This window comes from Glossina fuscipes, unplaced genomic scaffold, assembly GCF_014805625.2.
Source record: "Glossina fuscipes isolate IAEA_lab_2018 unplaced genomic scaffold, Yale_Gfus_2 155, whole genome shotgun sequence".
Lineage (NCBI taxonomy): Eukaryota > Metazoa > Arthropoda > Insecta > Diptera > Glossinidae > Glossina > Glossina fuscipes.
The window spans coordinates 1,317,504-1,331,621 of NW_023998498.1; the positions used below are offsets into that span (position 1 = coordinate 1,317,504).

General features: G+C 34.8%; 1 protein-coding gene and 1 pseudogene across 1 annotated transcript; both read left to right on the forward strand.

Annotated features, from left to right (window-relative positions):
- Nucleotides 1-8,109: 8,109 nt before the first annotated feature.
- LOC119641612 lies at nt 8,110-12,548 on the forward strand (annotated as a pseudogene).
- A 20-nt stretch (nt 12,549-12,568) lies between these two features.
- LOC119641613 (zinc finger protein 90-like) lies at nt 12,569-13,176 on the forward strand (the record flags this gene model as incomplete). The annotated part of the gene is made up of 2 exons (XM_038040383.1): nt 12,569-12,878; nt 12,938-13,176. Coding segments are annotated over 2 exons (549 nt in total), but the record flags the coding sequence as incomplete, so codon positions are not given.
- Between the last annotated feature and the right edge of the window lie 942 nt (nt 13,177-14,118).

A 14,118-nucleotide genomic window follows, 5' to 3' on the forward strand; every position in this document is an offset into this window, starting at 1 on the left:
TGTCTCTATTTTTTATTTATTACAGATCCCGTTCCACCAGCTCTGGGCTTAATAAATAATGGATAAGTTAAACCATTCATTATTATAATTATTTGTATATGGTATTAATTATATGATAAACCCACATAAAAATAAATGTGCAGTATAAAAATATAAATAAATAAGAATTTAATAAGTAAGAAAATTATATTCGATTGTGACTGCACGTATATGGCTGTTCCTAAACTTGATCAGGGGGTCTCACTAAAAAGGTTTGCTTCAATTTTTTGTATTAAAGCTTGTCTGCGACTTGGTAAAACTTGATCAATGGCAAACAAGAAAGAATATATTTCAATTTATGACGTTTAGGACGCTAGTATGTTGTTTAGATTACAATTTTTCTTATAGGGAACGAATTTGGAAAATTTGAATTTTGAAATGGCCCGGGTGTATCTCAGTGACAATTCGATTCGACATGCGAGCTTATCATGGGCTTTTGATCCACAATTTCAAATTTTGAGATTTAGTAAAGAACTCGGCTATTTCTTTTCAGTCCTTACATCGTAATTAATCTCTTTATTTTTCATCTTTGATTTACAAATCTCTACCCTTTAAAATAAATTATTATCTAAGAAAAAGATTTCAATTACTCTAATATTTTCAATGCGATCTTCTATTCACATTCATAACCTATTCGATAAGGAAATTAAATTCGTATCATATTTTATTTTTTTATTCTTAGTCTGAAAAAGTTAGCTACTGTAAGTCTACTCAGGTCGGCTAACTAGGTTTGCTTAAGGCGGAGAAAATCTAAAACACGCAAACGCCCATATGTGTATGCGCTCTTGTGTATTTTCAAGCAAGAAAGCTCTTGTAATCGATCAACGGCAACATATATATACAATAGACGATGAGGACGATGAGTTGTGCTGATATTTTATAATTGATCTTTCTTTGAGCGTCTAAAACGCAACGAACTATTCTAGAACCTTATCATAATAAATGAAAAGCAACTTCAATAATAAAATGCTTTATTCCCTTGAAACGCAGCAAACCGGTTCCTCCATGTCCATAAGTCTATATGTGAATGAGCACAAATTTCCAAACAGGCCTATATAAAAGAAAAGTAATTTATAAAACGATTTTCAACATGCTAATGTCAGGCAGATTGCGCACAGTATCGCAATTGTCGGGAGCTATTTTAAAAACTAAAATCGATTTGCCCATTATACTTTTCCTTCATTTCTTCATTTTTTCATATTTTTCGCTTACGTGCATATCCAAGTTTTGTTTATCATTGAAGCTGTCAAAAATATCACCACATCCGTATATCACATATTTCGGGATGTTCCTTTACCCACTCCGAATTAAAATTTTCTAGTACATCTAAACTAAAATTTGTAAGAAATTGCTTTTAGTCCCCTTCATTCACATATGGCAGTAAAGTTTTATACGTATCCTCACATAAATCTAAAAATTGAAGACTCTAGTATACAACCAGAAAAGTATAGTATACAACCAGAAAAGTAAAGCATACGACGAAAAAACATTTCGCTTGCTGCTATTTTGGCAAGAGAATTTTTCCTTGCTGTAATAACAAAAGGTTATGTAACTTAACATAACAGCTGCGAATAACTACGGTAAACGCAGCAAATGCTTATAATATAATTTTTTAAGGGATTATCTTACGAAAAACCCTCAACTCGATAAGTGTTTAAGTTTCAATTAAGCCTATAGAAAAGGTGAGCAATAGTGCGTCGCTAAGAGAGAACTAGCGAGCGAAGGATCACGTTTAAAATTGAAGTCGACGTGCATCTCGCATTAAGTCCTGAGTAGCCCAAATTAGGGTGAACCAGAGTAAATGTATTTCTGGCATTACGCAATTAAAGTATTGATTAGGGAACAATAGACCCGGACCCAAACGAGACCATTCCAAATGTTCCAAGAGGCAAAAAGGTCGAAATATTGCACACAAAAATTCTAATTCCAACAAGAATAACAAACGCCAGTTAAACAGCTGACTTCTTGAATTATTCTCAGTTGTAAACAAATACAGACGCTTACTCTCATATACGACCAAATTCATAGTCGTTTTTTCAATGCAAGAGCTGTTAAATGTTGCGGGGAGAATTTTTCTGAGCTTTTGTATAGATTCATCGATATTCCACCAACTTTTGTTTAGATTCAAAGAACAAGTTGTACCTTACGCAAATGGATGAAAAGAAGTTGAATTATATTATTGAAGGATTTTTGTAAGAAATAACTTTCTACAGAATCTTGTTAACGTATTATGAAGATTTGGTTACGATTCCCTCTATGTATGGGTTTTATAGCCAGTCGTGTATGCAGTTGGAGTTCGCAGTTAAAAACGTTTACGTATACGGTAGACTAAAACGAGTTGGGCGTTGTGAAAATCCAAATGAAAATTTTCACACAAACTGCACTGCTATACTTTTGTGGTTGTAAGCTATATTTTTGTGGTCGCCGCAAGCTATACTTTTGTGGTTGCAAGCTCTACAAAACGTTAAATGAAGTGTGGCAGAGAAGTTTTCAATTAACAATAAACAAATGTTAGTTTTCTGAAATTCAGTCAACATTTTAACTGCAACGGGTAGATAACACGTTATTTTTCCATTTTTGTTTTTTTTATTTTGTTTCTTTCCACACATTAATTGAGAGTTTTCTTCTTAATGATTTTTTTTATTAAATTTTTCTTTTAATCAAAATAAATCTTACTTAAGTACATAATGACAATTATTATCTATAATGTTCTCTAAAATAGTTTGGACAACAGCTACAGACTGATAAGACATTGGGGAAAAAGTATAGAGAGGTCTTTTTTGCATTTTTATTTTATTCAAAGTAAATTGTGCTTAAACACATAAGGATATAACTATAGTCTATCTAGTCGGACGTTTTGCAACTGATTTGATAAAATCATTATGTTTTCTTTGTAGAACTTCCGCGACTTCTGATCGAAAAAGCGGACTAAGTTATCTTGCAGGGACGTGTCGTGCTCGATGCATGTTATCCAGCGTATATAATGCGTATTAATTTGACTTATTAATCGAGCCTCGTTAAATTAATCAAGCTTTACCTATTCGCTTACTTGTAAATGAAGTCTGGGTAAATATTGTAGTGTACGAAATAAAGTGTTTACGTTTGTATAGGTGCAGCCAGCCAAAGGTAAGTATTTGAAGGATTACGTTAATATCAAGCAACAACAGAATACCATATTATAATTAAACAAAAGTTAAGATGAACAAACAACTAAGTACGTAATGTGGCACACATTGACATTGTAAAATAAGCTCATTCTTGATTATGGGCATCATTTTTTTCTCTTTTACTCTTTTATAATGGAATGAATCTGTTATTCAGCATTTGCTATATTTTTGGAATTTTCATTGTTTTTTGAACCAGTGTTTGATTTGTCTTTATTTGGGTGATGCTCTAGCAGTGCCCGATTATTAGAAGATGAATACAAATTATTGTTATTAATCTGCAAATCGCACAGTGAGCGAGTGCACAGTTTCGTAAATTTATATGAAGTATTTGGACATTTTAAAGTTGCAGTATTTTCATCGCTCAATTGTTTTGTACGTTTAGCTTTTTAGGATATTTTGTCTACTTTATCTAATTGACTCTCCGGTGATATTAGTTCAGAGCCATATAACGCGTAACAATTTACAATGTGATAAAAAAAAAAGTTTAATAATATTTTGCGTAATGGTTGGTTGCAATACTGTTATGAAATTCGCTTTTCTAAGATACAGTCCGTATGACTGGATCGCGGATAGTTCGTTCAAGAGAAATACACTTCAAAGTTCTTTTATTTACAATTATATTTATTTAAATGTAGGATTATTCACAATTTATTTTTGGCAATACTTTCGACTGCTTAGCTCAAATATTCTTTTTATATTCTTTTGTCTTTCACAAATATCCTATTTATATACATTTTTGCCATCATATTACTGGTACCTAATTTTATGACTTGATTTTTAATTCGTTAACCTGCTTTTTTTTCGGCTTGCAGCTGCATGACGCGCCTGCGAATATGCACTTTGTTTTTACCTGTCCGTTTACTTTTCCGCTAATCGCTTTCATCGGTCTGCAGCTGCATGACGTCTCGCGAATGTACATTTGGTTTCTGTTCTCTTTAAGGAATTTATTATTTTAGAAAATGGCTTAGCTGGAATCAACTCGATTTAGGATGCCCGCAACACTATCCCCAACTCAATCTTGTTCGTCCCGAACAAGGTCGTTTCGTTATACGGTCAGTCGGTCCAGGTGTACCACTTTGAATCTAGTTTTGCCTGCGGGAACCTACCGTATTCGGTAGACCACGTCATTTATCCCTGTGATGATTTTGTACAGACCCTCCCAGTTAGATCGCAGTTTTGGTGACATATCCTTTTTACATAAAGGATTGTGCAATAGCACTAAATCCCCTTCCTTAAATCCGTCAACGTTAGCCTTCAGATCGTATCTTGCTTTCATCCTGTCACTTACGATTTGCGTTCTATTTCGAACCTGTCGGTGCATGTTATCTAATATCACTCTCAATCTAGGAACATATTCAGTCTCGGCCCTTTGGTCATGCTGATTGTCGTCGATCACGTTTTGCAGATGTTCTTCGACCATTCCGTCACATTGAGAATGCAACGAAGTCGTTCTAGTTTTATTAACGCCAAATATTTGGCTAACCTCTTGAAAGATCGAAGATTCAAAGTTCCCACGTTGGTCTGAATGCAGCTCGATGGGGGTTCCAATCCGCGTAACCCAATCATTAACGAATACTTTGGCTAATGTCTTTGCTTCTTGGTTAGCTATGGGGTATATTTCTGACCATTTACTGAAATAATCAATGACTACCAGTACGTATTATTTCCTACATTGCTGGCTGGAAATGGTTCAGCAATATCCATTGCGATTCTTTCGAACGGTGCACCCACGTCTAAGGCCTTTAATATAGCGTTTAAATCTTTGTCGGCCATTTGAGCACTGCGCATGTCTTCCTTCGAAAAGCTTCCGTTCGGCTCTACGATAGTCCGGCAGATGACGGCATCTGGACATAGCATCCGGATTGCCATGCAATTTGCCGCTCCGATGAGAAATCGAGAATTGGTAAGTTTGCAGTTTTTCGATCCACCTGGGTAATTGTCCTTCTCGTTCTTTAAAGTTGAGTAACCATCGTAGAGCAGCATGATCTATCCTTAGGTGAAATTGTTACCCATACAGATATTTGCGGAAGTGCTTGACAGATTGCGTTTTTGCCAACAGTTCTCGTCGCTCGACAGTATTCGGCTCGACAACCCATATCTTACTTAGTCTTAGCTCTTGGGTAGCTGTGGCCCACACTATTGCTTCGGAGTTTGGAGGAATCTTCTGTTGTTATTGTACTGCAACTTGTAATATTTCGGCTTGTCTGTCGTATCGCACAGTCAACTGCAAAGCCGCATTAGCGTATTGTAACACTTGCCTTTTCATATTCAGCACGAAGCCGTGTTTTGCCATAAAATCCATCCCCAATATTATCTCGTGCATATCTACCACCAGAAGTTCGTGCTTCATCGAAACATCGCTAATCGAAATATTTCTAATAATTTTACCTTTAATAGCAGCTTCCTCACCTGTTGCAGTTCGGAACAACGGGTCGAATTTTTCTTTGACTATTGTACTGTTGATAATTGAGAGAGAGGTACCAGTGTCCAGCGTGATAATGCAGCTAAAGCCCTGGATCTTCCTATCGATCGTTAGGCTGCTGCTTCTCTTTGCTTGAGTAATAACGACCATAGGGGTACTAAATTTCTGAGTCAGCCGTTGCCCGGCTGTGTTGACTCTTTTTAGTTTAACGCCTGTTTGTTGGATATCTTGCAGGCACCTTCAGTAATAATCCGTGTAGGTGATGCGGAGCGTTTTTTTTTGTGTTTGGATCGGCAGTCCCGTGCAAAATGACAATGTGTTTGGCAGACATAACACTTGCGTGTTTTTATACCCGGCACTTGCTTATTTTCGCGCAGGACTTGTCGAAGCGCCGCGCAGACCACATCCAAATTATGGTTCTCGCTGGTAACTTCCGTGCGTCTCACCTTCATGCTTAACGTCCATAGCACACTACCTGCTTCTTGTGTAAATGCGAAGCCAAGGGTTTCCGTAAACGTCGTTTAAGGTGACGTCCGCATAGTTTCTTTTAGCTCCGCGTTACGAAGTCCATTAACAAAGGCGTCGATTTTCAATCATTCCAGCACGTCGTTAGGCACACCGATATAAGCGAGATTGGCCAGGCGTTCGATTTCGGTAGCGTAAATTTGGATTCTTTCGTTCAGCTTCTGGCAGCGCGAAATCAACTCTAGATGGCTTACCTCCTTCACATGTTTGCTACCATATATCCTTTCCGACGCATCCATAATTTCCGCGAATTCGGTTCTTTTTCCGTCCGGGATTATCTGGGTAATTTCAGCTGCTGCTCCTCTTAAGGAGATTATTAAGGCGACTGCTTTCTCGTCATCATCCCACCCATTTTTTGTTGCAACAACACCAAATTTTAGCTTGAATGCGTTGAAGTTATTGGTGCAGTTAATTAGGGGTGTTTTTACTTTGATAGAGCTGGCGGTTATGTCGTTAGTTTGTAGCTTAGCCACTTCTTTTTTTAAGGCTTTTGTTTCCTTTTTAAAGGCATTCTCTTCCTGCGCATTTATTCTGGCATCCAATTGCTCGTGTGTTTCGTCTTCATATGTTCCCAAGATGCGTTGATTTTCCTGTATTTTCTCGTCAATTTTTGATTCTATCTGTTCCGTTTGTTGCTGCATTTGTTGCGTTTGTTGTTGCATTTGTTGCGTTTGTTGTTGCATGTGTTTTTGATTTTCCTGTATTTTCTCGTCAATTTTTGATTCTATCTGTTCCGTTTGTTGTTGCATTTGTTGCTGCGCTTGTTGTTGCATTTGTTGTAAAAACTGCATAATATTTGATATACATGCACTATCTTCGCCTTTTCCTTCCCTCTGTTTTGCAGCTGCATTTTCTGTTTCTCCCAAGTTGTCCTGTCCGTCGTTCTCTAGCTGTTCGACCAGTCTTTGTTTTAATTCAGCTTTGGTACCGGTTGTACGAAGGCTTCTTTTCCCCAGTTCCTCTTTGAACTGATCCACTTTGAGTTTCCACGATCTCACTTCTGACACCAATTGTTATGAAATTCGTTTTTCTAAGATACAGTCCGTATCACTGGATCGTAGATATTTTGATCAAGAGAAATACACTTCAAAGTTATTTTATTTACAATTATATTTCTTTAAATGTAGGACTATTTACCATTTATTTTTGGCAATACTTTCGACTGCTTAACTCTAATATTCTTTTTATACTCTTCTGTCTTTCACAAATATTCTATTTGTGTACATTTTTCCCATCATATTACTAGCACTTAATTTTATGACTTGATTTTTAATTCGTTAACCTGCTTTTGTTAGTAACCGTTTTCATCGGCCTGCAGCTGCATGACGCGCCTGCGAAATTTACATTGTAAATTGATAATTGATAGTTCTGAGGTAGATATGTCATTTAAGAAAAAATTATCTGGTTCCTAATCAAGTGCACCATGTTTCTAAAGGGTTATTTAACAACCAAAAAATTTAAATCCTTCGTCTATAATCAAAACAAGTCCTAAATTCATAATTGATTACTCTATTAAGAGTACAAAAATAATACAGATAACGCTACGGCGTTTAAATATAGTTTAAAAGTTTTTTTGATTAAGGTTAACTATAACGCTTTTAATTTCTGTGTAATTACGTAAAGCTTCTTCGCCATTATTCTCTAAAGGCAATCCAATTTCTAGAGAGAAGTGTACCCTTATTCCAGAAAATTCGATCGTGCTGTACAAAAACTGATGAGTGGAAATACATGAATTGCTTGGAGGTTTATACACATCCACTTAGGGAAAAAGATTAATAATAGTTTCAAATTCCAAAACTAAGAAAATTTTCAAGTTTTAATGGATAAAATGTGAATAATGGGAACTTACTTTCAGCGAATTTGTGCCATCCATTGACAGACAGTTTGTTGAGTTTAAGGATTTTGTAGTGGCTTCGAGTGTTTCGTTGTCATTTATAAAACTTTCTAGGTTGATGCTTATTGGATTCTTGGACACTATTTGATTGCTCGCAATGTCGATATGTGAAGAATGTGCCAGAAAAGATAAAAGTCTTGGATGTTGGTAGTTGCTTTAATCCATTTGCTAAAGTATCATATTTTGAAGTGACAGCTGTTGACTTGTGTCCAGCTACTGATGATGTTTTAAAAACTGATTTCCTAAATGTTCAAATCAAGTCAATAAAAAATCCTAAAATTGGGTTGGAAAATAATACAGTGACCTATTTACCGACTATATATTACGAATGTGTTGTGTTCAGTTTATTGCTCGAATATATGCCAAGTTCGGAGTAGCGCATCAATTGCTGCAGCAAGGTTTATGAACACTTAAGACCAGAGGGCATCTTAATTATAATAACGCCTGACAGTGACCACGTCGGGAGAAACGCCACTCTAATGAAGAACTGGCGTTACACCTTAAATTGTTTGGGTTTTATGCGTATACGTTTCGAAAGATTACCACATATTACATGCTTGGTTTTCCGGAAAGCAATTGATCCCCGCATATCTGAAAGATGGTCCATAAGGAATCTTATATGACTTTCAGTTTAAAAATACCACAGGATAATAAATCTAAGACACTTGCTGTTCCATCCCGAAAAAAACCGAAAAGTGCATACTCTCCAGAAGTGGTACTCTCCAGAAAAATGGAAGACTGTCGCGTGGATTTGTAAATTGATGAAGGCGTTATGGATATACCTCAATTATTTATTTCAATTTAATATGAAGGTCGGACACCATAGAAACACTTAAAAACCAATACGCTGGAGCAAATGCATTATCTTCTAAACTTGACTGAGACGGTATTGCATGAGGTGCTAAGAGGCAGCAACACTAATAAAGCAGCAATAAAAATGTCTTCACTTTTTTAACAAATTCTAAAAGTGAAACATAGGAAGTAATAAATTATTTTATAAGAAAATTGAATTTTGGAATTTTTGATTAATTTTGGGCAATTGAGTTTGCGATAGCTTCTGCTTTATTAAATCAATTCAAGATATTACGTTAATCAAGTCATATATAAAATCAATTTTTTAATGTTGAAAATAGAAGCAAGCGTATAAAAAAAATAGAAAAAAGTAATCTCAGAGGTAAGCAAATTACATAGCAAAACATATGTGTAAAATACGAATATTAAAAAACTAAGAGAACTAATATTAAACGATTTTATTTTACTACTGCTTTTTACAATATTCTCAGAATTAAGGAAAAGACCAATATTTTTCTTTTTTTCAATTAATTTTTTATCATTTTTGGGAACAAAAACTGAACTTCAAAGAGTAACATGTGCGCTTATTATCTTTGCATTAAATTTGTATACGGGTCACGCAATGATTCATATCCTTTTTCTTTCTCTTTCCATCTTTCAGTTATGTTTAGCAAGCGTGCAAAATATTATATATATAACCTTTCCCTCGTTCAGCAGAACGGGAAGCGCCGAGAGAGCTGGGATACAAATGACGGCGGGGCGGCTTTATAAAATGCTACGGCAATTGGAAATGCCCCTAGGAATTTTAATTTGTATTTGTAAGTGGTCGAGCTTATCTTCCTAGTGAGTTCTTCTCAAGGTGTGAATGATCGCATAAAATCAAGTTACTCCTACTCTTACGACAAAGCTCACAGAGAGCCGGGAATGAGTATTTCTTAATAATATATCGCGAAACCAGTTTGAACTCTTTCCTTTCATTACGGACGCTGTCAGATATGAATTTCGTTTTTTGATCAATGTCAATCATTTCGGGCACTGAGGCTGAGTGGCTGAGGCTGCCGAATATTTGCCATAATCGAAATACGATCAAGAGAAAATCACTTACGAGAATGTCCCTTGATCGCGAATACGAACAGGTAGTTGCTGTACTAGTAGCCGGCGTAATGGCTATAGATATAAAATTTTAATTGTCCGATGTATGATGTTAATGATTCAAACATACGTGTAGAAATCCCACGAAACTACTATTTCGAACGTAGTTGTAAATTGCGAAGTACACCTTGTTCTCTTTCGTTCTCATTTTGTTTTACCTTAAACTTAATTTAAAACGAGTTAGAAAGAAAATAATTTTCGCGATTTTCGACAATCCATAAATTTCATGGATGAATTTTTCTGATGATTTTTTTTATTTGTTTTTAAGATTTTTTCATTCTCACTCACAAACATGCATGAAATCCATATTATGCAAAGTTATACATTTCATAACTCAGTAAGATTATGTCCATTAAAGGTGTCCGCAAAGTAAAGAGGTACTGTACTATTTACGCAATTAGCTTCGTTTTACAAAATATAATTTTTTATAATTTGTTGTTCAGCAAATCAACAAACGAAGCTTCACTGTGATGTGCAGAGAAAAGGCCCAACGTGAACACGATGTTCTTTGTTTTGCGCCTCAATAAAATATAGATATCTTTTTTGTTTAGTTTATTATTTCTTACATTTCTTAATTAAATTTTCTTTAAATTAATCTCGTGTCAATTTTTGTGTGTTACTGTCTAAAGTTTATTATTTTTACAGTATATTTAAAGATTTAAAATGTGTAAGCACAAAATAAATTCTTAAGTGAACTCTAATAAGACCTTTGTAGTATCGTTAATTGTACTTTTCAGTTGTCTTTTTTAGGTCGGGAGCTAATCTATTAATTTTTCCGTATAGCCAATATGTTTCCTTACACGAATTTTTTGGGAACGTGTCTATCGTGTAAAAAGAGGATTAGGTATATTTTGTTATTTGCGGGTGCACCTGATCGCTAGTAATTTTCCTTTTTTTCACTTGAATTCGCGAAACATTCCGTTTTTTAATTTTATTAAATTAATGTTGTTTGATTATTGCGCACTTTTGTGCACTTTTTCAAAACTTTTGAGAAGAAAATCATATATAAATGAATTCTCCTGCCAAACCGTGCAGTAATTCTTCTTGGAACTATATAAAATATCTTAAGCAATCCATATGTGTACATTTGCACTATGAAACTCTCTTTGTCAAATTTCGTTAAAATCTCAATTGAAATGAAAAGGTGAGAAGCGCTCCATTTACTTTTGTTTGAATTCTACGGCTTGAGAATGGATGCGCTTGAAAAATCCATGAGAAATAAGCGTTCAACGGTTAAAAAGCTTAGAAAGATTATAAAAAAGAAGTAAGAACATTATAGCGGGGCAACGCCGTCCATTACTTACCCTCCACCACTTCGCCTAGTACAGTTATTTTCTTCTTTTTGATATAATGCCCTAAAAGTATATATTATTTTCGTGCAAAGCCACAATTTTTATAAAAACTCGCATACAGGAAGATTAGATTTTCTCTTATATATATAAGAGCTGGCTTTTCCTGCTAACGCTTATATATGTTAGAGGTCAAAAAAATATACCTATGTGATCCAAATTCTCTGCCGTTCATTCTTTCGCTCAATTGCTACTATGAATTAATTTTCATCTAAAATATTAAAAATTAAGCCTCTTTCCGAAAGGCTTACTGCTCATAAGAAATCTTATATGGGGTGGGACCAACAAGTAAACCCATCGTGTTCAAATTAGGTCCACCTCATTTTTTTACATTAAATTACTATGATGAACAAAATTTCATAGCAAAGAAATTAACAATTACGGCTTTTTGACATATAAGCATTACGTATCTAAAAAATATACCTACATTGTCTAAATTCTTTAAGGCTGATTTGTTTGTCAATTTGCTATCATGAGACAATTTTTTCTATGAAATGTTAAAAATTAGACTTGTTTCCACATAAAGATTCAATATTAGTGGGATTGGTTACATGAGAGGGTTTTCAAAAAAATGCTCCAGCTGGTTCAAAGTTTTCACACCAAATTAAAATGTCGAAATACTATAGCTTAGCTAATTTTGAAAGTTGAAAATTTTTATCTCAACGATTTTTCGGAATAGGGCGTTATATGGGGGAGTGACCGCTAATGCGGACCGATCCGAACAATTTTCAACAACGTTCGTCCTTAGGGCAAAGAACGACACTACAATAAATTTCATCGAAATACCTCAAAAACTACGATCTGTAGCTTGAATAGAAATTTAAATCAGACGGGCAGACAGGCTTAGATCGATATAAAAAATGATCCTGAAATGATTATGAATCGGTCGGCATCATAAAACGTCTATCGCAAGTCATTCTGCGTGTAACATCCGTCGACACATACTTAATATTCTCTGTACCACAAGTGTTGTAGAATACAAAAAGTAAAGGGCTTCACAATCTTTGGAACTGGAAAAGTTAGAATGGCGAGTATTCATAATTTTCTTACTTCTATTTAGAACGTTATCATCGATATTCGAATTCCTTATTTTCTGTTCTGAACTGTTTCGTCTTCCATAATTTTTATTCTTATATTGGTTTTCTTTTTTTAGATTACCGACGGATCGTAAATTGCAGCAACATTTAAAAAATGATCATGGTCCATAAAAACTATTTATAAGTGTGGTAAAATTTTTAAAAATAGTTACAATTTAAAAAAACATAATGTCACGGAGCATACTGAAAGGAAATTAACGCCGGAACGGCAACAATGCAAGCTTTGTGGTACATGGTATCGTCATTTGGCTGGTTTGAAAACGCACATGAAAAACATCCATGAGAATACAAACGATGAACATCGTTGTCATATATGCAGTAAAGTATCAACTACCGAGAGAGCTCTAAAGCGTCATATATACTTGAATCATAAGTGTGTCCGCAAATTCAAATGTAGCATGTGTTTGAAAGCTTTTAAGCGTGGCCAAGATTTAAGGGTTAGTTTTACTTTCAACTTAATTTTTTTGTCTTTTTCTATAAGAGTTGTCTTCATTTATAAGAACACATTTCACTACATACGGGTGAGGCGTTGTACACTTGCCCTAATTGTCCAATGACTTTTGCGTCCAGTGCCAATTTGTATAAACATCGGCAACGTTTGCACAAAATGGAATATGAAGCAGATCGTCAACAAGCCATTCCTCCGCATATCATAAAACAAACAAAGACTAGTACAAGCAAAGTTCGCTCTTTTGGTGTATCTAATGCTCTTGCAAATCCGCAGATAGTAATAAATTAGTTTTTACTATGACACTAGATTGAAAAGTTATAGTATACAATAAATCCGGTGCGACTAAAACGAAATTTCAAATTATATATTGTAGGCGTAAAAGGGAATTACTGAAAGATAAAGCGGGCGGTAAATACGAACGTACAAGTTCAGCACCTATGCCAAATTTCTTTAAACTAAGTTTCTCGACTTCTCCTTCTTCGCCCACACAACATAATAACAGAAACTTAAAGTCAGGGGGCGGCGAAGGCAAGAAGTTACTTGGATCTGCCTTGCTACATCGTATTATGTTCGGCCATCATCATGATGACAGTAATAAATTTGAAACCCTTAATTTAATTGTATGAAAAAACAGTAACTTGTTTACATATAATTTTTGCTTAAATAAAATTGAAATAGCAAGATTTTGCTTGTATAATAAAAAAACGAGTATAATCTCTTTTTTTTGCCATTTTTACCAAAAGATTTCAGATTAGTTCATGCTTTGTAGCACGCATTAAAATATTGTATACCATTTATTTATTGAAATGCTTTTGGGCATATGTGCCCTTAGCCTGTCGTATTCGGGGTCTTGTATTGAAGGCACGATAAAACTGTACGACCGATTCCGATTTACCTATAAATGTGAGAATAAGCATGAGCGTATATGTTTTTTTACTTTTTTCAACAATGCCTCTAGAGAAAATAGTGCATATGTTCGCAGTATTTTGAACATTTTGTTTACGTTTCCTGACTAGTTTTATTCAATTTTTAGAGACCTGGCGTTCGATTTTTTGAGACCGTGCGGTCTCTAGGACCTCTGAAAATAGATAGAAATAAAACTAAAGATAGAGGGAAAGCTGTTTAAATTTATAATATGTAGAATTAAGTGTATTACCATTCATTCATTTATGTCGTAGCTGTGTAAAAGATATTCATAAAAATCTTGAAAAACATGTAAACAAATTGTTT